Genomic DNA, 25,913 nt, shown 5'->3' on the forward strand with positions numbered 1-25,913 from the left:
GGGGTTCTGCACCGGCTGCTCCCCTCGCAGTTCTGCTGGCAGGGGGTTCTGCACCGGCTGCTTCCCTCGCAGTTCTGCTGGCAGGGGGTTCTGCACCGGCTGCTCCCCTCGCAGTTCTGCTGGGAAGGGGTTCTGCACTGGCTGCTCCCCTCGCAGTTCTGCTGGGAGGGGGTTCTGCACCGGCTGCTCCCCTCGCAGTTCTGCTGGCAGGGGGTTCTGCACCGGCTGCTCCCCTCGCAGTTCTGCTGGGAGGGGGTTCTGCACTGGCTGCTCCCCTCGCAGTTCTGCTGGGAGGGGGTTCTGCACCGGCTGCTCCCCTCGCAGTTCTGCTGGGTACGGACATTCCTTTGCACGATTCCTTTTAGATTTGCTGAAATGTTCTGTGCGCATTTGTTATTGAAGTTAGGCCATTGGTGAGTATACCTGTTCTGGAACGGATGATGATTATCTTACAAACCTGAATTGAATCCCAATGAATGGACATTTTAACAAGACGTGCATGTAGATCACGCCACAGGAGAAAACGGGCTTGAGAATCACCTGGCCAGGACCACAGCAAGAGCCATACAAGCCAATTCACACCCTCCTCGCTACTTCCCCACGAACACAAATCTCTAAATAAACACTGAAAAACAATACGTGTGCATACACACTATATAAGTGAAAGCAGACGGTATAATCTACACTCCATTTTTTTGCAGCTGCCCCAATTCATTGGTAATCCGTTTGAATCCTCGGTTTGATATCAATTCAATAGTACCCATGCTCTACTGATAGGGGGAGGTGACGTGTAATGTAGCAACACTGCTTTCTTAAATAAATAAATAAATAAAAACATTTGCACAAAAACATCAGGTGCTATTCCATTATACACAAAATAAAAGTCTTCACTCCTCGTCTTTCAGACGCCAGAGGGAGGCACCGTGCTGCAGAGAGTCACAGCCGCTGAGAATCTGGATCGAGGTACTGAAAAGGAATGGGCTGTATGATTTCAAGCAGCCATCGCATGTTCGCAATATAAATGAATCGTCTCTCACACAATACAGATAACGACATTAATGAAGCACGTGTAAAAAAAAAAAAAAAGTATGAGTTAGAAAACATTAAGATTTGTTTTATAAAGGAAAAAAGATTTGCAAGGCCCCAGCGAGATTTGAACTCGCGACCCCTGGTTTACAAGACCAGTGCTCTAACCCCTGAGCTATGGAGCCACAGCTGTTAAACGTGCGGTAGTACAGAAATGAGACATTGTTTGCATGAACAAAAATGATGTGCAACGACAGAGCCTACACGGGGTTTAAAATGTACCACCATTTTAAAAAAAAAATACATATATCAATTTTGTTGTCACTAATATAATACACAAACTAAACAAATTATTGGGAGCGCCTTATGTTTTTGTTGAAATATAACTATGACCGATTTTTTTTCGGCACTACGGGCTGTTTTCATGTTGGTGTTGGTCGGGTGCACAAAACTAGTATTTTTTCACCCTCTTCTCCCGTTTATTTAGTACAAAGTTACTTAATAAAAGGGCACGAACGTCATCGTGCGTAGCGTCACGGGGCGGGCGGATGGTGTAGAACTCCAGGAAGCGGTAGATTGCGTTGGAGAGAAGGCTTCCTGTTTTGTGCTGTGAGACAAACAGGCAGACGCATATCACAGTATCCCTAGTAAATTAGGGGAAAGTAATATATCTATATATAAGGTACCTCATTACATCTGGGGAAGTAAAATAACAAAAACTACAAAAGCTCTATTATATTTTCCGGTTTTCAAAAAATAGCTGCACATTTTCGCTAGTTTTTTTGTTCAGTATTCGTCGATTAAAAATAATAATAATACAAAAAAAGTTGGTAAGAAATTAATTTGCACTTGAGGCATTGATAATGGGGGCTCACAGAAACGAAGGGCGAAGAGACTGGCTCCAGGACGATGCTGTTGAACAGCAGGTGACCGTGGTAAGTGATTGAGAACAACAAAGTCTTTTTAAAACACCTTCACTTGGGCGGTATGAACACAGCCAGGGATCTGTCCAGGGGTATGTCACGATTATAACGATAACTTCAGTGCAGTGTGGAACTTCACATTCTGTTCGTGTGTGTTCCTCTTAAAAAAAAAAAAGAAAAATACGTGTGCAGCGAGTATATTACAGTATTATTAATAATAATTATGCAGTTAGTGGTGTGATTTTCCCAGGACCTTTTGGAAATTAGATGTACCTGTAAATATTAATTGCTTTGATCAACAGCTGTGCATATAGTTCATGGACAAAAGTGTATAATTAAAAGCGAGCGTTTTTAAATGTCACTACACGTAATGTGAGCTGTTAAAAAGGTTAACGATGGGTGTGAAACGGGAGAGTTTTACAATAATGTTTACGTGGGTGTTGGTAGTGTTGAAACCCTGAAACAAAAAGAGGGTTTGCCATTAAAACTGTCTTATTGGGACCCACGTGAGTTAACGCTGCTGTTGTGGCGGAGGCTGACACACACACTGAAGCAGGATCGATCCTGGTTGTGTGTCTGAAAGTGATCGCCTCGTATGCTTCTTACTGCACAGCGGTCTTTTTCCATTCCAGAACCCGTGGAATATCATGATCAAACACAGGCAGGTTCACCGCAGGGGTCGACGCTCACAAATGACTGTCAGGTAAACACTCCAACTATGTATATATATATAATGTGTATTTATTACCCATCAGACTGAAGAGGTCATTTACTTTCCCAGTTATGCTTTAGGTGTGTTTACTCATGCACAAATAATGCTTGAAGTTTAAATTTCACTTAAATCCAGCGGCCGAATTCAAAATGATCTCACCCTGCATCACTACTCAGCACAGCAGTTAGCAGCCTTGCTCTGCTTCCTGTCTTCATTTGCAGCTTTTGCTACACCGACACCTTGCTTGCAGCTCCTTATGACGCACTCTCTGGCTTTCTGTTCTACGGAGATGCTGCTTTGCAAATGTCGACCTGAGCGATTAAATGCAAGGTGGTTGAAAACGTACTTGTGGAAACTGGCTTTGTGAGGGTGAGGTGCTGTGCGATGCCGTTAAGGATTGCGCCCTGTCCTGTCGGTGAGATGAAATGAGGTTAAAATGCTCTAACACCACGAATGCAGGCGAGCCTGGCTCTCTTGCATTGCGGTTAAGCCGTTCGCATGATTCAGTCATGTATCAGAGCCAGGCTTGACCGTGCTGCTGCTGTTCCCAGTTTTACAGACCCCGTGATCTCCATGGACTTACTGCGAGCGGTCCTGCAGCCCAGCATTAACGAGGACATCCGAGCGGTCTTCAACAAGTACATGAAGGTGAGTGCCCAGTTCACCAGCTCAGCCGCTCTGCTCAGTCACTGAGAAGCTGCAGGTGGCTGTGTGCTTTAATACAGCTGCTGCTTCTTCTCCGCTAGTGGATTCTAGTAGCTTGGTGGTGTTGGGCAGCTCAGGGGAGGAGGGCAGCAGATTATTGTATTTCTGTTGTTGCAGTGCAAGATCTCGCAGGGTTATAAGGCTCTGTTAGGGGAGGTCAGGAGCAGTGTCTACCCTGCTGGTAACCCTCTTCTTCCCCTGTCCCAGTTCTTCCAGAAGGCAGCGTGCAACGTGAAGGAGAACGTAGGGGACGAGGTGCAGCCCGAGCAGTTGATACGGGAGGCCTGTCAGAACTGTCTGGAGCAGGTGAGCGCGGCCGGCTGTCACGTCAACACGCGTGTGTCAAAGAAGCGGTCTGAATTGCCTTCGACGTGGATCATGCAGAAACGTGTGTCGCCTTCAAAAAGAAAAACAGCTTGCTTCATGCAGCGCATCTCTCATTGTGTGTCACGCTTACTGTTTCTCACCACTGCAGGCCAAACTGCTGTTCACAGATGGGGAGAAGCCTGTGTCCAAGCCTGCTCTGGATCTCCCAGGGCCCAAGGTAAACCCTGCATGCAAAGAAACTTCTCAGCCTTGTAGTTGAATGCACAAGTGAATTTGAAGTGACAAGACATTGAAAAAGTTTAAGTGCTAAAGCACCACTGCGTGGAGTGCAGAGTGCAGAGCGAGTCATGTCCCATGTGTTTTAGATTTGCTGCTGCAGTGCAATGCTCTGTTGGTTGGTGTGCTGAGCTGTATGCAGTTGGTTGATGATGAAATCACTGCAGTCCTGCAGCATGGCTGTCTGATTCTGTGCTTTCCTCTCCCACAGCGCGTCAGGCAGATGGAAGACGAGTCCAGTCAGAGAGCGAGCCCTGTTCCTAAAAAGGTAGTTCTAGGGAGTTCTCAATCGAGCTCAACTATCCTGAATCGGTTTTGAATGTACAATTGGAGGGCAATGCTTTCCTCCAGTCATGATTGAATAGCTAGACTGACGTGGTGTTCCTGTTTCTATAGAGGAAAGGACGTCCTCCAGGACCGGTCATTCCCTACGATCGACCGGCTTCCACCAGCTCCATGTGAGTAAACCAGACACAAGAGCTTCGGAGGTGCAAACCTACCTTCACTGCTTCTCTGCAGGCACTCTGTGAGACCAGCAATGTGTTTCAATGGATTGCTTCCTTGGGATGACCGACTACTCCATTGTGCTGCTGACAGCTGATGGGTGAAGCTGTAGAAGGCTGTTTGTTGAGAATGGCAGCCTGCTCTGATGAAGCTGTGCATGCTCATTTGTTTAGAGATGTTGTCCTACTGCATACATGGAACTCGGTTCACTTCTGCATGCTGCTTTTATTTCCAGGTCGAAGGCCAAGGTGGCAGAGGTTATAAAGCGAGAAGGTCCAAAGGTATGGTCTCGCTGTGTGTCTGGCATGTGGGTGTAATAGTTTGTGATGTGCAAGGAATATCTCTGCAGACAGGTGGAGGAGTTCAGCTTGTATCTTTTCAGAAGGAGCTCCCCCAGGGTTGAAAAAACACGTTGGTCAGTAAAATCTGTTTTAATAATGATCTGAGCAGAAACAGCAAAGGAGATGTATACAGATCACACATAGCTACCTTAAACTGGTAAGAAAGTCATTAAGTAGATGGTATAATGAAGTAGCCCTTTTTAAAAAAAATTCAAAGGGTTTGAGCCAGTGTTTTCAGATTTCTCTGTTTTCTTTCCAGTGGGACCCGGCCAGGCTGAAAGAAAGCACCACCTTCGTACTGGGCTCTCGTGCAAACAAGTGAGTAAAGTGAGCGTGCGTGGTGTGTGGGGAGTGGCTGGCACCACCGCACCCGCCTCCCTCTCAGTCCCGTCTCTCTGTGTGTGTATTGCAGGGCACTGGGAATGGGTGGCACGCGAGGCAGGATCTACATCAAGCACGCAGACCTCTTTAAGGTAAGCAGCCCGGCTGGGGTTACAGCTGTGATGAAACGTGGCATGAACAGCCCTTAGGATCCGAATCTGACCTCTGATTGTTTGGCTTAATGGGAGCTGTGCTATAGTTTACCTTTACTTGGCACTAATTTGATGAAACTTTGCATGGAAATGAGTTACAAGCGAGTTGTGTTCCACGTACTGGAAATACAGGACGTTGTGACTTTCTTCCTCATGCTACAGACTCCACACCTGATTGGCTGAGCTGTCATAGGGTAGACAGCGTATTGGGAATCTCTTTTCCGATGCTGTTGAAACTGTGCAAGGGCATCTGTGAATGCAGGTTCCAGTTAGTGTGGAGACACGGTGTGGCTTGTGTCCTTGCAGGAGATGTGCATTGTATGTTACTGACATGTCTTGTTCTTCCAGTATGCAGCAGATCCACAGGATAAGCACTGGTTAGCAGATAGACAGCACATGAGGGCCACTGGAGGGAAGATGGTGAGATCCTTGTTATTGTTGCTATACAAAGGGAAACAGGGAGTCGTCTTTGTTTTCCACTAAACCTTTTGTCTCGTTTCAGGCCTATCTCCTTATTGAAGAAGATGTCCAAGACTTGGCACAAAGTGAAGACTACAGGTGAAGGCAAAACGATCAATAAAACCCCTAAAATTACACTGAAAGAAACAAAAAAAAAAACAACAGGAATATTGTGAAACTAGCTGACCTGCAAAACCCCAAAACGCCATCAGTTTCTGACTAATTTAAGCTGACCCTCCAATGTGGAATAATGTCTCGCACTGCTGTGCAGCGGGAGTCCCCTTGTCAGTGATGTCAATGCCGTTGTGTGTGTTTATCATTTTCAACAGGGACTGCCCGGATCTGAAGCTGGATGAGCTGAAGCCGTTTGCCGTCCCTATCTGGATGATTGAGAAGATGCAGAAGTCGATGGATGGGATGCGATCAGAGAGGGAATAGCTGGGGGTTCAGGGGGCTGTGTAGCTCATGCGTTCCTCTCAAGCCAGAGACGTGTGATAATAAAGCTACATCAACTGTCGTTCACCTTGAGTCTCACTTTATGTGTTAGCCAAGACCTTCATTACTGCAGAAAATAAATAAAAAATAATAATAAATTAAAGTAATTTCAGTCCAGGTGGGATAGGTAGGCAGCCTTGACTCTGCAGTCCATTCCATTGCAGGGCTTTGCTGTAGATCCTTCATTAGTTAATTGACCCTGCTAACGATGAGTTCAGTTTTTAAAGATCTGGTTGGAATGGATTGTAGGACAGTGCTCTTCTCATAGGGTACACAGGGCTGTGAAGACAGAGAGGACTGAGAAGCCCCCACAGAAAGAGAAGATAAAACAATGTTTACCCAGCCCAGACCCCCAGGGCTCCCCAGCTACACAGCTGGGATTCAAGAGCCAGGAGATTTCGATTCCCAGTCTGTTAGAACCACTGGGTCTATCCCCTGATGCGCTACGATTGCTCGGCTCAAGAGCGTAGATTAAACCTGCTGTGATGGAGAATTAAACAAAAACACAAGGTGCTACTGTACGTTTCCAAATGCACAGAGCAGGCATTTTGAATGAAAATGAACTGCAAACTATTGTGTTAATGAATGGAAAGGCTGTGGGGGGAGGTATCGCTTGCATTTTTATTTTATTTTTTTTTCAACTTGAAATAAAAGGCTAGGTGCGTTATATCATCAACAAACATTTTGCTGTTTTTTAAAAAAAAAATGTTATCCAGTATTTGGTCACAGCTGTCACTACGAATCAGTTGATGCTGTGAAGATCAGCCTGGCAACATACAGTTAGCAATGTGAAGAATATCGTTTGAAACTTTTCTTATAGCATTCTCCAGTCTTCGTTTTGTAAATGGTAATAGCTTTAAAATAAAAATAATTGAAAGTGTACTGAGTGAAAGCTGTACATACACTGTATTCGATAGTATTAAAGTTTATTGTGTACACGAAGGGGTTTGTGTGTGGTTTGTGCTTTATAAACTTGATGGGGTTCTTTCTGTTTAAATCCTTGTGTAACCACTGTCACTCACTCTTCAGAGTTTATCCAATAGGGATGAAGTAGAGAAACAAATTAAAATCTAAAGCAACCAATCAAATCAAAGTCTCGGTCAAAATGCATCGCCCTTGGAAACTGTTGCCAGGGCGCAGCTTGTTTTAAGGTTTTGTTTTTAAACAACGGGCTCCGATTGGATAGTTGGGGTCGTCGGACGGCTGTGATAGGCTGGATGTAACCGTATTTGAAAAAAATTCAAACATTGGGGCGGGATTGAAGATTGAAATCTCGTCCCGGAAACCCAGAAACTGAATACGAGAAATCACAAGAAGAGCTGGAGCGGTGTGCGTGCTGAAGAAATATACTAAACACTCAAATAAATAAATAAAGAAAGAAAAGTCTGGATTTCAATCGACGCAGGGGCACAAAGGGAGAACCCGAGAGAAAAACGAGGTCAGAGTTGTTTTAATTTATTCATCAAATTGGCCTGGAAACTGTCAAATATTTTCGGAAGAACAAAGAATTGACCGCGACACACAATCGCATCGTAACTTTTTAATTACTGTGAAACGCATGTTTTATTTGTTAATTTACTTATACTGTACAGTGATATGTTTGGACACTATTTGTGCACTTGTAATCCCAGTACAGCCATAGTTATGCTTAGTATCTTAGATTCCTTACAATAGAACAATATTAAAATTGGGTTTAACTTGTACAAATGTGTGGGGCTTTAAGTTTTAAAACCAGCAAACCATTGTGTCCGTGGCGATTGCATGTTGGCTTGTGAAGCTGTATGGCATGTATGTAGCTGACTATCATCAATTATATTCTGTTCGTTAAAGTTGATCGCTGGTCGAATTGCTCTGACTGAGAACAGAAACACTTTATACAAGCCAGTGTGACGTGTGTGTTTATAATTTGTTTATATAAAGCTTTCTGATCTTGGATACAGGCTGGAATATAGATTTATTTAATTGCACACGTAAGGATGTGTAGTTTAACTTGCTTGATGAGGAATAATCGACTGCGGTTGGTTGTAATTATGTGTATAGGGCCTTCAATATTGACGCGTCTTCGTTTCTCTCTCTCGTATTCAGACGCTGTTGATTGCTGGACGCGGTGTCACCTGGAAGATTTTTAGTTTTGTATTTTATTTTTTAAACGGAGGTAATGGCTTCTCAGAACATGGACCCCGCTGCCAATTCATCCAACGCCGCCAGGAAAGGCACCGAGACCGGCAGCAGCGCGGCGAGAGGGTCGGTGACGAAACGGTAAGACTTGGCAGCGTGTGATCTGAAGTGGAGCTCGGAACCGGCTAGCGTTTTAAAATGCACTGTTAGATTAGCATTTACCTGTATTACAGATACCTCGACATCCACACCATTGCTCAACCTAGGAGATGTGTAATAATCATCGGGCCTAGCCCTGAAGTGCGTGTAAATCTGTGAGAGATAATGTTTAACCCATTAGTTGCTGTCTGGGGCAAAGGTTACCCTGCTTCCAGATGGACATTACGCAGTCTGACTCGCAACTTCCACAGGCGTGGCTGAAACCAGTTTATCTGATGTTTTTAAGTTGTACCCCATGTCTGATTAATGTCGATATGCCGTGACGTGTTCTGTGGTGTCTCAGCAGCTGACAAAACAGGTTTATTTGTACCGCAGATGTCCTGTCTGTCATCAGACTTGAGACTTTTTAATTCAAATTGTTCCTGTGTTTATTACTACTACAGGTTTATTAATATCCTCTGATGGGGTAAAAGCGTTTCTTTTATTTTTCAGGCTACAGCAAGAGCTGATGACTCTGATGGTAAGTTAGTCTTATTTTTGGTTTAATTTCTTTTATATATATAATGTTTCCTGCCAGTCATCCCAAGCAAAGTTTAATTTTTTTGCCCCTTCCACCCTAGATGTCTGGAGACAAAGGGATCTCTGCTTTCCCAGAGTCGGACAACCTCTTCAAGTGGATTGGGACCATAGATGGAGCGAAAGAAACAGTGAGTCCTCCCAGTAAAACTGGGGTCCAGCCAATGACTATATTGGCTGTGGAGGGAGGGGGCTGCAGAAGCTTCTGTGCTATCTCAGACACTTCTGTGTTTTCAGTAAAGCATGTGTCACCATGTGGGGAGGACCACCTGCTTCAGACCAGCTGTCCAAACCTAACCTTGCTTTCAAACCTGCTGTGAAAAGGCTGCTTGTGGTAGACTGCATGCTTTTAGGGATGGAGGTAGGACAGCTGCAAGCAAACCTGCCTTCTCAAGACAGGCTAGATTAAGCAGGTGTGCAGACAGCAGCGCTACTTTCATAGACCATGTGCTTCAAAACGTACTGTGGCTCGTTGAAGGACAGCGGAGGGGTAAATAAACATGTCAAGCAGTGAATTAGTGTTCAGTGAAGTCAGAGCAGGTGTTTGTGTGTCTTCAAGGCTCCTCATGGGTTTGAAAAGACTGCACCATAGGCCTTGGTAGAAGCAAGTACAGCTGAAATCCAGCTGAACTGGCGTTCTGTTGAAACACAACGCATGGTTCATGAGCGCAAACCCACTGAAGCTGTGTCTGTGCTGTTCTGGTTAAACCTTGTGTCTCAGCGTTTCTTAGCTACGATTCTCAGTAAGCTGTGTAGTTTTATTAAACTTTTATGTAGGTCTTTTTGGTTGTACTTTTTTAGTTTTTGTATGGCTTTGAATGAAAGGTTGGACTGTTCTGCTCCAGGGTGTTGAGTAAATAACTTTCTTTGAATTTCTCTTTTTCTTCCAGGTGTACGAAGGCCTGCGGTTCAAGCTCTCTCTGGAATTCCCCAGCGGCTACCCCTTCAACGCCCCCACAGTGAAGTTCATCACCCCCTGCTTTCACCCCAACGTGGACACGCAGGGCTTCATCTGCCTGGACATCCTGAAGGACAAGTGGTCCGCGCTGTACGATGTGCGCTCCATCCTGATGTCCATCCAGAGTCTCCTGGGAGGTGTGCATCTCTCAGCTGTCGCACGCGCACACACACACACACATACACACTCCTGCTTGTGCAATTCTTAGGGTCCATTAAGTAACTGAGCAGCTCAGTGGAAGAGCCCACTCAATGGCGTGCTCAGTTCCGCTCCCCCTGAGCAGCTCGGAGCTGCACGTTTCATCGGTGATCCGAGCGAGTGGAAATTCTCGCTCCGAGACGCTCGTTTGCTTAACGCACCCAGTGTACAAGTTTCTGTGTTCAAGCTTCTCCCAGCCAGTGTAATATAGTCTCCTATCCCCTACTGTACGTTTGGATAATATCAATGAATGCCTTGTTTAATCTGTTGCCTCCTTCTCTTTCTCCAGAACCCAATAACGAGAGTCCCTTGAATGCTAATGCTGCAGAGCTGTGGGCAGATCAAGAAGGTGGGTAGTCTGTTGGTTTTGTTCAGTCCACCATGTCTTGTGAGTTTTGACTTGTGCTCCTAAGGTTCTGCCACTGTGTGTGTGAATGGTGGCTCTGCTATTGGTAGGCTACCCTGGGAAAGGCAGTTTGTAGATTCACTTCTGTCAAATTATTTTTATTAACTGCTTTATGCTTTACTGTTATGCATGGTCTTGTAATTCACCATGTGAGCCACACTGATCCTGCTGTGTGAACCCGTGTCATTAGCTTGTCCTATTGATGCTTCCTGTCCTGATAAAAGTCTTGTCTTTTGGGGTAAATGTTTCATTTAAGATTTTTTTTCTCTCTTGCAGCCTACAAGACCCATTTGCATGAACTGTATGCTATTCAAGAAATGGAAAGGTGAAGCCATCCAGCCTGCTGTCCTTTGTCTGCCTCTCCAAGTCTTATTTACTGTCTCTTTTTCTCGTTCCTCTCTCTCCCATCTTCCACTCCAATTATGTAAATTCCCTACAATGTAAAATACCGTTTTTTTTTTTGTTTGTTTTTGTTTTTTTAGTTTTAAATGCCTTGTGAATAAAGATGTTTCCTGTAAAGTGTGTTGGACTCTGCTTTTTGTGTTGGTGTCAGTAATACATCTCGTTGCAGGAGAAAGGGGAAGGGTGCTGAGTGATTTAAACCAGAACTCACTCATAAGAGATGGAGAGTCTCCTCCCCTATGGGCTGCTGTGTGTCTCGGCTTTGTTCTTTAATCAAACACACTTTCCATGACATTATTGGACTTGAATGTTTAGTGCTGTCATGCACATTTTTCTCCACAAGGTGTCTGCTCTAATACTTGCTAGCGGGTAGTGAATACTTCAACCCTTCAGACTCAGTATGTCAAGGTTGAGTGAGGGAGATCACTGCCACACAGCTGAGCTTCGTGAGAGACGGGGACAGTGGGAGGAGCCCCCGATTACCAGGCAGGTCCTGTTTGATTTCCTCACGCTAGCACTAAAACTACGCAGAAAAAATGTTTGCACAGTTGGGTGTAAACATTTTCATTGAAACTGAAAACGGCAGTTTATAAAAACAGACCTGTCCTGCTATCACCACTATCAAAGTAGGGAGAGAACCAATCCGTTTTGGATATCATTTTGTTAAACGAGGGAGCATTGGAATAAAACATTTCCTGAACCAGATGTATGTGTTCTAGTAAGTGTTCTTTATTTTAGCCTTTGCGGAAGTGTACAGTACCATTAAGACATTCTCTATGAGGTTTAGCAGTCAATCCTGGTGTGTCTTCACTTCTCAATTAACTAAGTGCACAATATTTCAGCAGATTTGTTTTATTCCCCTTGCAATTTCTTTGCTCAGCCTGCAGTGGAGTGTTGAGACGCAGGATGCAATTTTTTTTTTCACTACTGAATTGTTGTACATAAACCTCTAATCCTATCTCTAACCCATTCCATCTGTTTTGAACTGACAATGTCTGAACTAAGCATACACATTGATGGCTAATTCGGAGCCCCTGACACCTCACTGGATTCCCATCCTGGTTATATTCAGGGTTAGGAAAGCTTGTCTAGCAGACTAAGAATAAAGAGGTACTGGTATCCAGCAGCCTGGCTTAGAGGCTTTTGCTCCTTAGGTTAAAAATACAACTGCTTCTACCGGTGTATCTCTGTGTATTTTCAGGGCATCAAGCAGAGGAGCCAGCCCCTGAAGCAGCCCCTTTTCTGCTCCACGTCGGTGGTCAGCATCTCCTCTGAAGTGGCTCCCTCTAACTCCAGTTCCATCTCCCCATCGCCTTCCTCCGAAGCTGCCACCGTCCATATGGGCACGTTCACCTTCTGCACCATCTCCTGGACCATGGAGTCCAGCAGCACGATGTGCCCGAGCAGATTCGGAGGCGCCCCCTCTCCCTTCTCCTCCGCCTCGCCCCAGGGGGTCTGGACGCTCGCTGCCTGCGCAGCCACCTCTGCGCTGCGGCCGCTCGCTCCGGTGTTGACCAGCGCCCGGCTGTCCCGAGGGCTGGCCAGAGGGAACACGGCCTGCAGGTGGAAGGCCTTGCGTAGCTCCAGCTGGAGCAGCTCCAGACCGGACAGGAACAGGACCCAGAGCCTCTCCACCTCCTGCTGCTCCTCACCGAAGAGACGGCCACCGGTCAGCAGAGCGGTCAGCCGGGAACACAGACCTGCAGAGGGAGATGCACGCCAAAGGTTATTTATCCATAACTCTAACACATACTAAAAGAAATCAGACTGCTGCCGTTCTGATCTGAGTTCCCACTCTCCAGACAGATTTGGTCTCGAGTGTTGGTCTTGAGTGTTGCTTTTCTCCAGCGATATTCCAAACTCAATGCCTGAAATAGACGCTTTGCGCTGGGCTCTGTTCACAGAGAAGTCAGGAAGGAGCTTGAGCTTCGTTCCTCACCAGCCCTGGTGTGATTCAAGAAGCAACAAGACTGCCCCGCAACTTGTAGCAACAGCCTTGTTCTTGTTCCCAGTGTTTAGGGAAGCTTTATTACGGAATGCAAAAATAACTAAACACAACATGTGTGTCTATGTGAACCTAAAACACCACCCTGTCGTTTTTCAAACATCCTCATGCTGCTTCCACACAGTGCTTAACACAGTGTTTCTAAAGCTGGTTTCACAGATCCTCATTAGCACTAGACTACCTTACACTGTAAGAGTAATGCTAATGGGGTTGTGTGTGAAACCACCTGAATGTAACGCCTAAAACAAGAGCCCTGCAGTGCAGTGAGGTGAGTACAAGGAGGGCTGTACCGGTGCTGATCTGGTGAGCTCTGAGCCGGGTCTCCTCCAGTTCCTCTCGGAGTCGGCTGCAGTCTGAGCTCCCCCCCACACTCAGCACCAGCTGCTGGAAGCAGGCGGTCACTCTGACCAGAGAGGCCTGGGCCTTCTTGCACACGCTGACCGCAGCCTGCAGAGCCTGCACCTCGCTCACTGAGCGCCTCCAGATACTCAGCATCCCCACGGCTCGGGAACACGACTCGGAAACACGGCTTAGGAACAGGGCTCAGGGACACGGCTCGGGAACACGGCTCAGGGACACGGCTCAGGCAGGCAGGACCTTCAGCACTCAGGATCTGCAACACGATGACAATCAACAGGAAGTGCAACCCTTTCTGTGTTTAAGGTTTCTGACAGGCTTGAAAACAACAATATCAAAATGTCTGCACTGTCACACTCCACACTGCGGAGAACTCAAGAACCCTGCTCTCCACTCTCCATCACTTTCACTTGCACCCTAGTGTGCACTAAAAATACTCTTGCACTCTCCGCTATTGAACAGCCATTTCATTCTCACATCTTCAATCAAATTAACCTGCACTTAAACACAATGCTTGACATGCAGTATCTTCATTAGCAACAAAGAGCTTGTTCAATCACTCCGACGCTAAACTAAAAAACAAAGAAAAAGCCTCTCTTCTGTAGCTAGCAGAGATTAGCATGGTGTGTTACCTGTCTGGTCTCTGCTGGTTTTCACAGCAGCTTCATCACTCACCGCTCCTGCAGACTAGCAGGTTAGCAGATTTACTGCAAGAGAACAAATCAGTGGTTAGATCAATTCACAGATCACTTCTACTGTCACATTGTGCACCGCTGGTATGAAAACCCACCTCTCTTAACACTGATCTGCTGCAGATTAATTGTACTTATCTGCACTGACGATTAAAACAGTGCCTCTTGTCTTTTTTATTGAAATATTCACACACACACACACGTACGTCTACGGCTGTTTATCCAGGCTTGGAAACTTCATCTTCCTTTCTCTGCTCCTTCTCAAAAACATTTCCTCCCCAGGGCTGCCCTGCTGCTGCTGCTGCTGTAATCACACAAGACAACACAGTAATGAATTACTGCTAATTGAGAGGAGGGTGGAAAGAGGGAGGTTGAGCTGAGCTCAGTTTACACTGTCTCTCTCGATCGCTTTAATAAGAACCTGAAGCAGAACTAGAAGATGCAACCCTAATGTAAGGAAATGGCGTGTGAGAGAATGGGTTTTGTAAGAGGAGTGAGCTGGAGTTAGCTGCCTGGGGGGCAAGGTGCCAGCTCAAGATGATAGTGTTGTTTCTGCTGAAGGCGTCAGGGGTTACCTAACGCCACACGGCACTGTGTCAAGCACGCCAGTGACCTAGCTACATCACTGAACATTTTTAATAGCAACAAGTGCTTCAATTCTCTTCTTATTCCTCTTTCAAAAGAATGGTCCTAGCCACCTGTAGCCAGTGCACCCTGTGGTTAACTGACTGAGAGTTTGTCCCGGCTGGATTGTGAGTGTTTTTTTACATGTTTTTTTCCAGAAGGGGCCTGTCTTCCCAAGGGCCCTGGCAAGCAAGTGTGATCTTAAATTAGTGGGCCAAGGGAGAGGCTCTGCTGATCTAGTCCGTGTCTGTCCAATCAGCCTGGTCCCCCACCCCCCCCTTCTCTATATTTATCTCTTGTTCTGTTGTGCAAGCTGTTCCTCCTCTCCCACAGGTATACAGGCTGTCACAGTAATTACAGGTTTCAGCTCTCCGGCAGCGCTCTCTGTGACCTCAGCCTCATCGCTGACTCACCGCTCGGCTTGAGTGGCAAATAGAAACTGTGACATCACAGAGCTGGACACATACACACACTGAGACACACACGCACACACACACACACTGAGACACATGCACACACTGAGACATACACACGCACACAGAGACACACACACACACATCCACTCTAATGATTTGAGATACTCACGTTTTGCACACATTTAAAGGTGTATAGTCAATGTACAGTAAAGTGAGGCTGGCTGCCTGGGTGTGTCTAAGATGTGTTTGCTCTGGTAGAGAACTTGTTAGAACCCATTTCCCTGTACCCTAACTCTCTCTCTCCAGGAACCCCTCGTGAAACGCCTGCACCAGCCCCTTTGGACAGCACAGTGCCAGGGAATTGAATGCAAATACACAGCATGGAAACGCACAGGACGCATTTACCAGAGTGAACCTGATGCTCCCACACTGCGGCGGCACCCTTCTTCACCAGGGAGAGCAGTGACTGCGGTCTAATACACAAGCAAGCAGACTTTTAAGACGTTCAGTGAAATGCTAATACAGCTAATGCATGCTTAATTGTTGTTTTTTTTTACATGCTAGTAATTTGTATGGTTGTGTCTCTCTACTACTAAAAGCCATTGTGCTAAACCAGTCATGCAAATTAAATGGGCTTGCAGAGACAAATCTGAGATTCCTGTGGTGCTGTGTGAGAGATCAGCCTCTCCCGATCCTGAGAGGGATGCACATCGCTCTCTCTCTCTCTCTCTCTCTGCCCCCTCTCTCTACCCCCCCACCTCTCTCTCTCTGTCTCCGTCTCTCTCTCTCTCTGCTCCCTCTCTCTATCCCCCCTCTCTCTCTCTGCCCCCTCTCTATCCCCCTCTCGCTCTCTCTCTCTGCCCTCTCACTACCCCCTCTCTTGCTCTCTCTCTGCCCCCTCTCTTTCTTTCTCTCTCTCTCTCTCTTTCTGTCGAGATTTGTCGAGGGTTTTAAACAGCAACACTAGAGAAAGGAGATACAGACTGATTATTTAACACATTCTCATTTAATAGATCTTTAATTAATGAAGTGACAGCAGATTATTTGAGTGTGCTAGAAAGGTAACACAATCCCTGTTAGCCCCCCTCCTGAGCTGCTAATTGGGAATAAATCCCAGATAAACATCTCTTTTGCTTTCAATAATGAATGAATAACGGATGCCTTTCTAAATGATGCAGTGCCTCCTAATTTAGTATTCATCGACAGCAGTTTAAACAAACTCTGCATAATGTGTCCTGTATGTTACATAAATATTCTGCTTTTCATTTAGTTAACTCAATTTAAAAAATCCAAAGTGAGAGCTATCATTTGTAATTGTTCTATTGAAAGATATTCCCGAAAAAGGAATTTCTGAAAAAAAGGAATATTGCAGTTATGGATTGTCCATCTCAGACCCCAGACCTGAATCCCATCGAGATGTTGTCGGTTGACTTGAAGGCTGCTGTTGCAAAAAGGAAACCAAAGTCGATTGCAGAACTCAAAGCTGTATGTGTTGAAGAATGGGCAAAAATATCTCTGGAAAGATGCCAGGAACTGGTTTCAAAATTCAAAAAAAGACTGCAAGCTCTAAAGGAAGCAAAGGGTGGGCACACAAAATACTAATGTGAGGGTGCCCAAATACTTTTGTCAAAGTATGACACTCGTTTTTGTTTTTTATTTTTCATTTTATGCATGTGTGTTGTTTTATTATGAAGCTGAATATCTACTATAATTTTATATCTTTCAATAGAACAATTAGAAATGATAGAAATCACTTTCTTTGTGGTTTTTCTCATTTTTTTAACTGCCCAAATGCTTTTGCTTGCGACTGTATATATACATGAACTATTTTATAAATTCTATACACAATGTGTGCTCTAAGCAGTGTCTGTCTCTGTCTCTCTCTCTCTATATATATATAAATCTTATAAGGAAAAAATATGGCTGAGGTGCATCCTAATGTATTGAGATGGGACCTCATCATTATAAAGGGTAAAAAGCACCAAGGTCTGTGTGTGAAATGGATCCAGCTGTGCCTCAGTGTACCTGCCTGACCAGTGTGGTGCAGTGTTTGCATTGCTGTTGTGAAGCATGCAGTGTGGTGCAGTGTTTGCATTGCTGTTGTGAAGCATGCAGTGTGGTGCAGTGTTTGCATTGCTGTTGTGAAGCGTGCAGTGTTTGCATTGCTGTTGTGAAGCATGCAGTGTGGTGCAGTGTTTGCATTGCTGTTGTGAAGCATGCAGTGTGGTGCAGTGTTTGCATTGCTGTTGTGAAGCATGCAGTGTGGTGCAGTGTTTGCATTGCTGTTGTGAAGCATGCAGTGTGGTGCAGTGTTTGCATTGCTGTTCTTCAGCATGCCATGCAGTGCTTCAGGTCTGTAAGTACAGCGCCCCCTGCTGTTCACACACGTACCTCACTCAGAGTGGACTTGGACTGCGCACTACTGTAGAGAAATATTCACTTTTTTATTGTCATTTTTTGGTATACATCACATACATCGAGACAAAAACATCAACAAGAAATCGTCTTTCCTTTGTGTCTCATTCTTCTCTTTCAACCCCCCCACTGGCCGCTAGAAAGAATCTGAACAGTTTCTGCAGACAGTACTCACATAGGTTATTCCTGATTGAATAGGCTAACAAGCTGATGCATGAGAGCTATAGAATATCCAGAGCAGCTCACAGCGGCTATAATAAGAACTCTTAATGGAATACAGTGAGAAGTAATACACAGGATCTAGGCTCTTTTGTTTTTTGAAAGGGTAAGAAAGACCCTAAAGCTTAACGCATGTTTTATAGTGGTTCTGGTGCTCTAACGACCACTGAGCCACTCGAACCCACGGCCTCCCTCACATGGACAGTGGGGCGGATGCAGCCTGTAGGGAAACAGTCTGCTGAGCAGGTTGGAGTGCACTGACCCCAGCCCTGGTCAGCTGCTCAGTCCCCGAGCTAGCCTCCTGCCAGCCTGCTTCCCCTTTCTGAGTCAATGGTCGTCTTCAGTACCCCTGCCCCTATAAACATGGGGGCAAAACACCTTAGTGTTTGAGAAACAGACAAGAACCATGAAGATCTGCTCGTGGGTTTTCTCCAGTGAATTGCTAACAGCTCTAAGAGCTAATCCAGACCTGCCCATTCCCCTGTATGTACACATATATAGAGAGAACTGCACTGTGTGCACTTTCATTCTACACAGCTGAAGAACGGCTTCTGATTTTATAATCATTTAAACCTTTAGTGTACATACAAAAAAAACCTTTTCATTATATATATATATATAAATATAATTCACACACTGCGATAAACGTTTGTCCTGGGATGACTGGGGAATTCACATTCAGTACAGGATGTAAAACAAACAGCAAAGTTAAACGACTGCCTTTGCTTTCACAGGACAGCAGCGTCCTCCAGTAGTGCTAGTAACCAGAGCAGATAGGGTGATGACGATTGCTAGCTCAGTCCAGCGTGACCCAGCCTTGCCTGCCTTGACTCCAGTCACCGGTGAAGGGGAGGTGCGGGTGAGGGGGGGGGTGTCATGTGGCAATGGACTCTGTGATTTCGTGGCACAGGCACTGGCAGAACCCGTAGAAGACACAGAGGACCAGGGTGGAGGGCACCAGGCTGACCAGGATGACCCCCAGGATGAGGTGCTGGATCATGAGCAGGTAGATGCCCAGGGGCAGGGAGCTGAAGTAGACGAGGCACAGGAAGCCGATGATGCAGCGCGGGAACGTCCTGGAGGTCCAGGAGCGGCACTTGTGCCCGGGCAGGTGGCAGGGCAGCGAGTCCAGGCTGGGTGGCCGGTAGAGCCGCACCATGTTCAGCATGCTCATGGTCTCCGCAGGGGGAGCGTCCCCCCCCGGCACCTCCATGATGGTGATGACCAGGCAGTCGGAGGAGCTGTGGGACTGCTCGCCCTCTCCTCCTCCTCCTCCTCCGCTCAGGCTGCTGGGGGTCAGCACCACCTCCACTGGGGCCCCGTCCGCCCCGCCCTGCCGCACCCTGTCCTGGTAGGTGAGGATGGCCAGGATGTTGCTGTCATCCTCGAGGAGCCACACCTCCTTGTCCGGCACGTGGGTCTCGTGGCGGCAGAAGGGGCAGCTGATGATGCTGGGCGAGGAGTCGCCCACGTCCACGATCTTCTTGAGGCATTTGGTGCAGATGCGGTGCAGGCAGCTGAGCACCTTGGGCTTGCGGTTGCGCGTGTTGTAGCGGTTGTAGCAGATCTTGCACTCCAGCTCCTCCAGGGTGTAAACCAGCGGCTGGGAGCTCTCCGCGTCTGAGTCCCCCTGCTGGCTCATTCTGGCACACGCAGTCTGGTCGGCACTCACTCACGAGGCACAGAGGAGGAAGCAAAGCACAGGCTGGTGGGTCGCTCCAGGTAGGATCCCCACTACTCGTTGAGGATTTCGGTTAAGAACCTTTTGGCAAATGAACACATTTTAAAACACCTTGCTGCAAAGCACAGGACTCATCTACATCCACCCAGCAAGCGTATATAGAGTGGATATGCTGGCACACCCATGCTAAACAACAAGACTTGGGTTGCCTTTCTTTTTTTTCAGTTTTGAGTTTTGTTCTGTTTTTGGTACACAAAGTATTGCACACACAAGCAGAATGTTGGTTTTGGTCCTAACACTGGCACAAACACGCTTCCACACAGCGTACTCCAGGGTGAGTTCTACTAGTTCAGACACACACACACACACACAGCCAGTCACTTCAACTATACAGTGGGTTCAATTCAAGCTTCTTCAAAGCACTGAAGTTTACATACAACGAAATCCGTCCTGGTCAAGGCATCTCAATCAGTTACAAAGAAAGACTTCTTCCGATCAGCCTTGCACGGCACCGTTTAACTAGAAGTTTCTCATGCACACTTGTTAACACCTCAAAGCATTGTGTTCATGTATTTTCAGAGGGGTTTTGACTTCAAGGTGCCTGATGCTGGGAAGCACGTTCAGTGAAACGCAGTCAGCAGACGCTGAGGCTTGAACAGGCAGTGCATCCTCTTCCCAGCTCGAGGGGAGCGGTATTCGCCAGCTCACTGTCTTCCCCTCCGTCAGGTTGAAGGCTTCTTGAGCTCCTGGTTGCCCAGCACTTCGCCGCGCTCATGTTTGCTTTGCTCTCAAAATGTAGTTTGGAATTTTTAAATTCTCAATCAGCAAGCCTGCATTCCATCGCCAACTTCCAAAAAAAACATCAGCTTGTCACGCGCGCGCTTCCCTGCACGACTTTTCATAAAAAAATAAAACCAACACGTCTCCTTAAAGCAGGACAGATGAATTCCTGAATGAATGTGTGCTGACTGTCGGGTCTGATCTGTCTCTGACGGGGTTTGCGCTCGGAGATCATTAGCAGGGACCGGGATCTCTGATTGAATTAGCTCTCCTCTGCTCTGCGCTACTCTGGAGCTTCTTTATCAGCGGAGAGCGGTGACGCGGGCATCCCAGAGGGCAGGGCTGGCAGACTGGCAGGCTTCTGATCTGTAACAACAAGAAGAGCAAAACTAACGTTGGTTATACTGCCTGTGAATGCAGGTGTGCCGGACACGCAGCCAAACCTTCTGAGGCTGCAACACCCAACACTCATTTTGAGCAGTAACACTCGGACTGCATACTGGGCCCCCTTTTGCTATTCTTATTTGTCTTTCAGTTTTGAGGCACTCAGTCTGGTGTCCTAACCAAGCTACATTAATACAAGTCCTGTGCTGCTCTTGGTTGAGCTGATATGGAACAGGATTTCACTGTTTCAATATCACTGGCTCTAATTAAAGGGACTGATGCAGATCCAGCACACGCACACACACACACGCACACACACACGCACACACACGAATACACACGCACACACACACACACACACACAGGCGCTGCTTGCAGAGCGAGCCCCACAAGCCTGCAGAGGTGCTGCCAGCACACTCAAGGCACTCTGGCTAATAACTCCAGGCACGTTTCCAACAGGCAGCTTGTGTCCTTTTAATATTATTTATTGCCTCTCTCCTTCTCGCTAATCTCCTGTCAGTAATATTAATGCAGGGCTGTAACTCCTCCAGAGGGGGCACTTTCTCAACAGACCAGGCTGGACACGTCTGTAGTCAGGCTCTGGAGAGCGAGGGTGGGGGGTACACAGGGTTATAACAAACACCTGGCAGGTACGCGATCCCGCCCTCAGCTCACTGCTCAACAGGAAGGAAGATTAACAAACAGGGCTGACTCACAGGAAGGAAACTTGGTAATACACTTTGATGATCGTTTTGACATTTCGTTGAAACGTTTGCCTAAACTGTTGCTACTTTTCTTTGCTGCTGTACGCCTGACGCTTGAGTGTGTTTTGCAGTTATGAAGGACTGTACTGCACTGGCCCAGCTAAAGATTAGGGTTTTCTGGCAGAATTGACAGGATCATAACATGTTTGAAGTTCACTGATGACTCCCCCTGATTTCATTCCTGTGCATATCTTTACACAAATAGGGACTGACACAAGATCATTTTCTTTAATAGTCTTCAAAAGGATGCTGCGCATAACAGGTGGGGCTTGAGATGAGTGAAAACAAGTGAGGTGTGTATATTGAGCCAGACTTCAGTGAGAGGCTTCCTGCGTCCGCAGAATCACTGCCTCCTCTCCAATCTTTCTGAAGATCGGAACTGTAGTTTTATAGCAATTATTAAAATTGCACTTGAAGCTAATTATACCCTCTGCTCCACAACGGCAATCATCTCAAATGAATGAATGAGCTTGAATACGCAGCTGAAGATCTCAAGACATGCCTCCTCCCTCTCCCCACTCCACTCTTCATCTAGAAATGAAATGTTCGTATGAAGATGAATCTGCATTCTGGGAATACTCTCCAAGACTTGCAAAAGGCAACAAAAGGCAGCGCAAGTCTATTCATTCTTCATGTGTGTTATTGAAGTCCCAGCTCGCATTACTGTGAGGATCTAAGACTGTTACCATTGACAGCTGAACTCATTACACAGGCAGATGGGCACCTGTGCAGGGCTATCACAATCAGCCTTCCTCAGTTAACAATAGTGCCAATTCATTTGCTGGACAGCTCCTGCTGATTCACACCCACGTGTTTGATTATATCACTGAGATTCAATCAGACTTCCCTGCAGGTTTGTACTGCAGCCTCTTTTCATACTGAGGAATGGGGCAGAGTTACACAGTAATAAATACAGAAAATGCCGACAACTTCTCTTTTATGAAACAAGACATATACTTAACCAAACAAGAAGTGACAGTAACACATTTCCTTTAGCCTGCTTGCATCCCTGCCTCCCTGCCTGCCTCCCTGCCTCCCTGCCTGCCTCCCTGCCTGCCTGCCTCCCTGCCTGCCTCCCTCCCTCCCTGCCTGCTTCCTTGCCTGCCTCCCTGCCTGCCTCCCTCCCTGCCTGCTTCCTTGCCTGCCTCCCTTCCTACCTGCCTCCCTGCCTGCCTCCCTGCCTCCCTCCCTGCTTGCATCCCTCCCTCCCTGCCTGCCTCCCTGCCTGCCTCCCTGCCTCCCTCCCTGCTTGCATCCCTCCCTCCCTGCCTCCCTGCCTTCCCTCTCCCCCTGAAGATAAGAAGAAGCCAGCGCTCAGCTTATAAAAATCTGGTTATGCAACAGCATTGAAGGCAGGCTGTTCAGAAATGAACTGCTTTTAAAAATAGAAAGATCTCTCTGTGGAGGAAGGACGGGTCTTTTATATAAGGCGCACCCAGGCAGTTGTTTTTATAAAGACTCCCTGCCCTTCTTGCTTCACGGCTGGTCAAGGTGCTGCTCATGACTATAGTAACACAGCCTTGCTCAGTCTCACGCTAAAACCTCTGTGTCTGTTTACTACTGCTGATTGTGCACCAACGTCAGTCTGCTACTTGCAGCAGTGGGAGGTTATAAATGACTAATAGCTCAGGAGTTTATCTGTCAGTCTGTCAGCCTATCTATCTGTCTATCTGTCAGTCTCTCTGTCTGTCTGTCTGTCTGTCAGCCTATCTATCTGTCTGTCTGTCAGTCTGTCAGTGTCTGTCAGTCTGTCTGTCAGTCTCATCCTGCCCCCTTTCCTTATTCTTAGCTGCCTTTCTCTTTGTCTATTTTATTTATTTATTTTTGCCTTCGGGTTATGAATTCAACTCAATCTTTTATTCTCTTTCGTGTCAAATAAATGTTGTTCTGACTGCAGAAGAGCGTGCATTTAAACACCTGAACCCAAACAGCTGAGCCCACTCATTTAAAAAAGGCTCAGATAAACAACCCTGTTTGTGCAACACTAACAGAACTGCGTTAAAAACAAGAGGCCAGGTGAGGGGTCTGGGTAATTATGGATCAACAGGCATTGCTGGAGCAGCCCTATGATACCCTGACAATACCCCTCACTGATGTGCTACCCATTTTAAAAGGAAACCCCATCCCTACTGCCCACCATGTGCAGGGTGCATAATATCAATGCTATAGCAGTAATATTTTGCCTGTTGTTTTTCGGATGAAGGTCGGCTATCTAACAACCCCTTCCGTTTGGACCTCCTGTTTTTTTTGTACCTTAGAGGTGCAACCCAAGCTACAGCTATCACTGACACCACCACTGTCCATGCTGGATTCGAACCCAGGCCTCCAGCCCAAGGTGACTGCCTCCCAGCCCACAGCGCCCCCTACAGTGCTTTCTGAAATCTCCCCCCTCATACCTCACATCACAGTGGCTGCGCAAACAAGACCAGATTAAAGACGACTCTAAAAATAAATGACCTGCTTCTGAGGATTCGGGCAGAGTTTCCAAAGTAAAACTAAATCAATGCTCCTGAATGAAACCCTATCCACGAGCTACGAAACACAAACATTATGAATTCCTACATCCAGCATTCTGGAACAAAACCACACAGAGACTTCACAGTGTGGGGCTCGTCATTGAAGGCCTATTAACACTGAAGTCAATGGAATCGGTACTGCAAAAATAATACTGCAGAGATGGCTGGTATTTAAGTTTCACTGTATAACGCATACAGTACAATAGGGGGTGAGGTCTAGTTTAAAATAAGACATGTGTGATGGCATATATATAACAAGCAATGGAATAATAATAATAATAATAATAATAATAATAATAATAATAATAATAATAATAATAATAATAATAATATAACAGTAGCGCTTGTGTTGAATGGACTGTATTGTTTATTGTTCTGTTCTGTGTGTTAGTTCTAGACATGATGTGTCCTGTTGCGATACAGTCTATTTTAAAAGCACATCTTCTCGTATCTGCCCCTGAATTAACAACACAAATCTGCCTCGTTCAATGACTTCCATCAAATCCACGATAAAACAACCACCCCTTGTTTTATCCGTCATGATACGAAGCCTTCTGACCCGGCAAACACACGGCCAGCACACGGCAAGCACACGGCAAACACACGGCAAGCACACGGCAAGCACACGGCAAACACACGGCAAGCACACGGCCCGCATTTATTTGTTTGTTTGTTTGTTTATTTGTACCCCCTCATCATTTTCAAAGCAAATATTGCACGTCGATATTAATGACATCATCACACCTCGAATTAATTTAATAAAGAATGTATTTTCCCCATTATTATTATTATTATTATTATTATTATTATTATTATTATTATTATTATTATTATTATACTATAATACATAAATGCATCCGCAAATCAATAACACTAGTGAACAGACGGACTGGTAAAGAAAGGTTGCAACTAGCAAAAGTAACAGCGATCTGCCTGTTTCTGTTTTTGCACTAGTTTATAAAGGACAAAAAGTGCTGTCATTAGACAACCGTGTATTGTTATTAATGCATTCAACAAAACCTGTGAACAGTGAATAAAATATATATATATATATATATATATATATATATGCACGCCCTCACCCTTCCCCGAAGTGTCTGGGCGTCTGCAGTCAGCAACCCTGCCACACGCTCCCGGACTCACAGACGAGAGTCCCCGGATTGTGTGAGGATCTGTCCCCCCGGCCAGCCTCTCTCACTCCCTCTCTCCCAGTCTCGTGTGGAAGACGAGCCAGTGAGTCACACGCGACACTTGCTCTCGCTCGGCCAGCCCCATCTGCCTGTGCCTGGGAGGCAGTGCTGCATCCTCTCAATGCAGCAACAGGAGAGCAGCCGCAAGACCTGCTCACTGCACCCGGACTGTTACCGTGGCAACGCCGCGTGCAAGCTGCGACCGACTCGCTGACAATATCAATCGGGTTTAGACATGCTCTACATACATACATACATGCATACATACATAAATACATAAATACATATATATATATATATGCAATCACACGCTTTATCTATATACATTGTATTTATATTAATGTATTTACACACTTATGGGTTTGTTAATTCATTAATTTGCTTATGTTTCATCACTCTCAGAATGCATGTCAAAGTAACCAGTCATGTGACACGTAAGCGTCAACACACAAGTGTGAGCTACATATTGCAGGAGTTTCTAATTGTATGGCCAACTACTGTAAATACTCTATATAAAAGAGTCCCACAGTAAAAGCTGAGCAGAGTGTAATAAAGCACAGTGAAAGCACGGTAAAGCATAGCTACTCAAAACATTGTAAAGCACAGGGAGGTATGGTAAAACATACTTATAACTCAGAGTAGACAGATGGATAGATAGTTAGATAGACATATAGATACTGGACAGATACTGGATAGACAGACAGACAGACAGAGACAGACAGACAGACAGACAGACAGACAGACAGACAGAT

General features: G+C 46.0%; 4 protein-coding genes and 1 non-coding gene across 6 annotated transcripts; 2 read left to right on the forward strand and 3 right to left on the reverse strand.

The window, feature by feature from the left end:
* Nucleotides 1–1,138: 1,138 nt before the first annotated feature.
* On the reverse strand, nucleotides 1,139–1,211 carry trnat-ugu (transfer RNA threonine (anticodon UGU)). Its single transcript has one exon. It is a non-coding gene; the product is annotated as a tRNA-Thr (tRNA).
* A 365-nt stretch (nucleotides 1,212–1,576) lies between these two features.
* Nucleotides 1,577–7,243, forward strand: LOC131698564 (deoxynucleotidyltransferase terminal-interacting protein 1-like). The gene is made up of 13 exons (XM_058990708.1): nucleotides 1,577–1,961; nucleotides 2,582–2,652; nucleotides 3,213–3,309; nucleotides 3,574–3,672; nucleotides 3,842–3,910; nucleotides 4,181–4,237; nucleotides 4,366–4,427; nucleotides 4,709–4,754; nucleotides 5,074–5,132; nucleotides 5,227–5,287; nucleotides 5,696–5,767; nucleotides 5,850–5,905; nucleotides 6,136–7,243. The coding sequence occupies exons 1-13, from the start codon at nucleotides 1,890–1,892 to the stop codon at nucleotides 6,242–6,244; spliced, it is 930 nt and encodes a 309-aa protein (XP_058846691.1). The 5' UTR covers nucleotides 1,577–1,889; the 3' UTR covers nucleotides 6,245–7,243.
* A 317-nt stretch (nucleotides 7,244–7,560) lies between these two features.
* Nucleotides 7,561–11,235, forward strand: LOC131698565 (ubiquitin-conjugating enzyme E2 C-like). Its single transcript, XM_058990711.1, has 7 exons — nucleotides 7,561–7,739; nucleotides 8,387–8,560; nucleotides 9,071–9,098; nucleotides 9,199–9,285; nucleotides 10,045–10,249; nucleotides 10,600–10,659; nucleotides 10,993–11,235. The coding sequence occupies exons 2-7, from the start codon at nucleotides 8,460–8,462 to the stop codon at nucleotides 11,043–11,045; spliced, it is 534 nt and encodes a 177-aa protein (XP_058846694.1). The 5' UTR covers nucleotides 7,561–7,739; nucleotides 8,387–8,459; the 3' UTR covers nucleotides 11,046–11,235.
* A 601-nt stretch (nucleotides 11,236–11,836) lies between these two features.
* Nucleotides 11,837–14,524, reverse strand: LOC117426751 (regulator of G-protein signaling 9-binding protein-like). 2 transcript variants are annotated; one of them, XM_034044690.3, is made up of 4 exons: nucleotides 14,379–14,524; nucleotides 14,113–14,187; nucleotides 13,414–13,736; nucleotides 11,837–12,818 (listed from the first exon to the last, which is right to left on the reverse strand). In XM_034044690.3, exons 3-4 carry the CDS (start codon nucleotides 13,616–13,618, stop codon nucleotides 12,316–12,318), a joined length of 708 nt encoding a protein of 235 aa, XP_033900581.2. In that variant the 5' UTR covers nucleotides 13,619–13,736; nucleotides 14,113–14,187; nucleotides 14,379–14,524; the 3' UTR covers nucleotides 11,837–12,315. The 2 variants fall into 2 exon arrangements, with proteins under 2 accessions (XP_033900581.2, XP_058846693.1); XM_058990710.1 differs by having other exon boundaries at nucleotides 14,271–14,524.
* Nucleotides 14,525–17,620: 3,096 nt separating this feature from the next.
* On the reverse strand, nucleotides 17,621–25,333 carry LOC117426744 (E3 ubiquitin-protein ligase RNF182-like). The gene is made up of 2 exons (XM_034044682.3): nucleotides 25,054–25,333; nucleotides 17,621–20,673 (listed from the first exon to the last, which is right to left on the reverse strand). The coding sequence occupies exon 2, from the start codon at nucleotides 19,486–19,488 to the stop codon at nucleotides 18,721–18,723; it is 768 nt and encodes a 255-aa protein (XP_033900573.2). The 5' UTR covers nucleotides 19,489–20,673; nucleotides 25,054–25,333; the 3' UTR covers nucleotides 17,621–18,720.
* Between the last annotated feature and the right edge of the window lie 580 nt (nucleotides 25,334–25,913).

This window comes from Acipenser ruthenus, chromosome 18, assembly GCF_902713425.1.
Source record: "Acipenser ruthenus chromosome 18, fAciRut3.2 maternal haplotype, whole genome shotgun sequence".
NCBI classification, from domain to species: domain Eukaryota; kingdom Metazoa; phylum Chordata; class Actinopteri; order Acipenseriformes; family Acipenseridae; genus Acipenser; species Acipenser ruthenus.

Excerpts from the sequence above, each read along its gene's own strand:
- LOC131698565 (XM_058990711.1), top strand. The coding sequence starts at position 8,460 with ATGGCTTCTCAGAACATGGACCCCGCTGCCAATTCATCCAACGCCGCC. Across the intron at positions 8,561-9,070 it reads AGAGGGTCGGTGACGAAACG|GCTACAGCAAGAGCTGATGA; the intron begins GTAAGACTTGGC and ends TTTATTTTTCAG. Across the intron at positions 10,660-10,992 it reads GCTGTGGGCAGATCAAGAAG|CCTACAAGACCCATTTGCAT; the intron begins GTGGGTAGTCTG and ends TCTCTCTTGCAG.
- LOC117426751 (XM_034044690.3), bottom strand. The coding sequence starts at position 13,618 with ATGCTGAGTATCTGGAGGCGCTCAGTGAGCGAGGTGCAGGCTCTGCAG. Across the intron at positions 12,819-13,413 it reads AGCTCACCAGATCAGCACCG|GTCTGTGTTCCCGGCTGACC; the intron begins GTACAGCCCTCC and ends CTCCCTCTGCAG.
- LOC117426744 (XM_034044682.3), bottom strand. The coding sequence starts at position 19,488 with ATGAGCCAGCAGGGGGACTCAGACGCGGAGAGCTCCCAGCCGCTGGTT.
- LOC131698564 (XM_058990708.1), top strand. The coding sequence starts at position 1,890 with ATGGGGGCTCACAGAAACGAAGGGCGAAGAGACTGGCTCCAGGACGAT. Across the intron at positions 3,673-3,841 it reads GTCAGAACTGTCTGGAGCAG|GCCAAACTGCTGTTCACAGA; the intron begins GTGAGCGCGGCC and ends TCACCACTGCAG. Across the intron at positions 5,906-6,135 it reads GCACAAAGTGAAGACTACAG|GGACTGCCCGGATCTGAAGC; the intron begins GTGAAGGCAAAA and ends CATTTTCAACAG.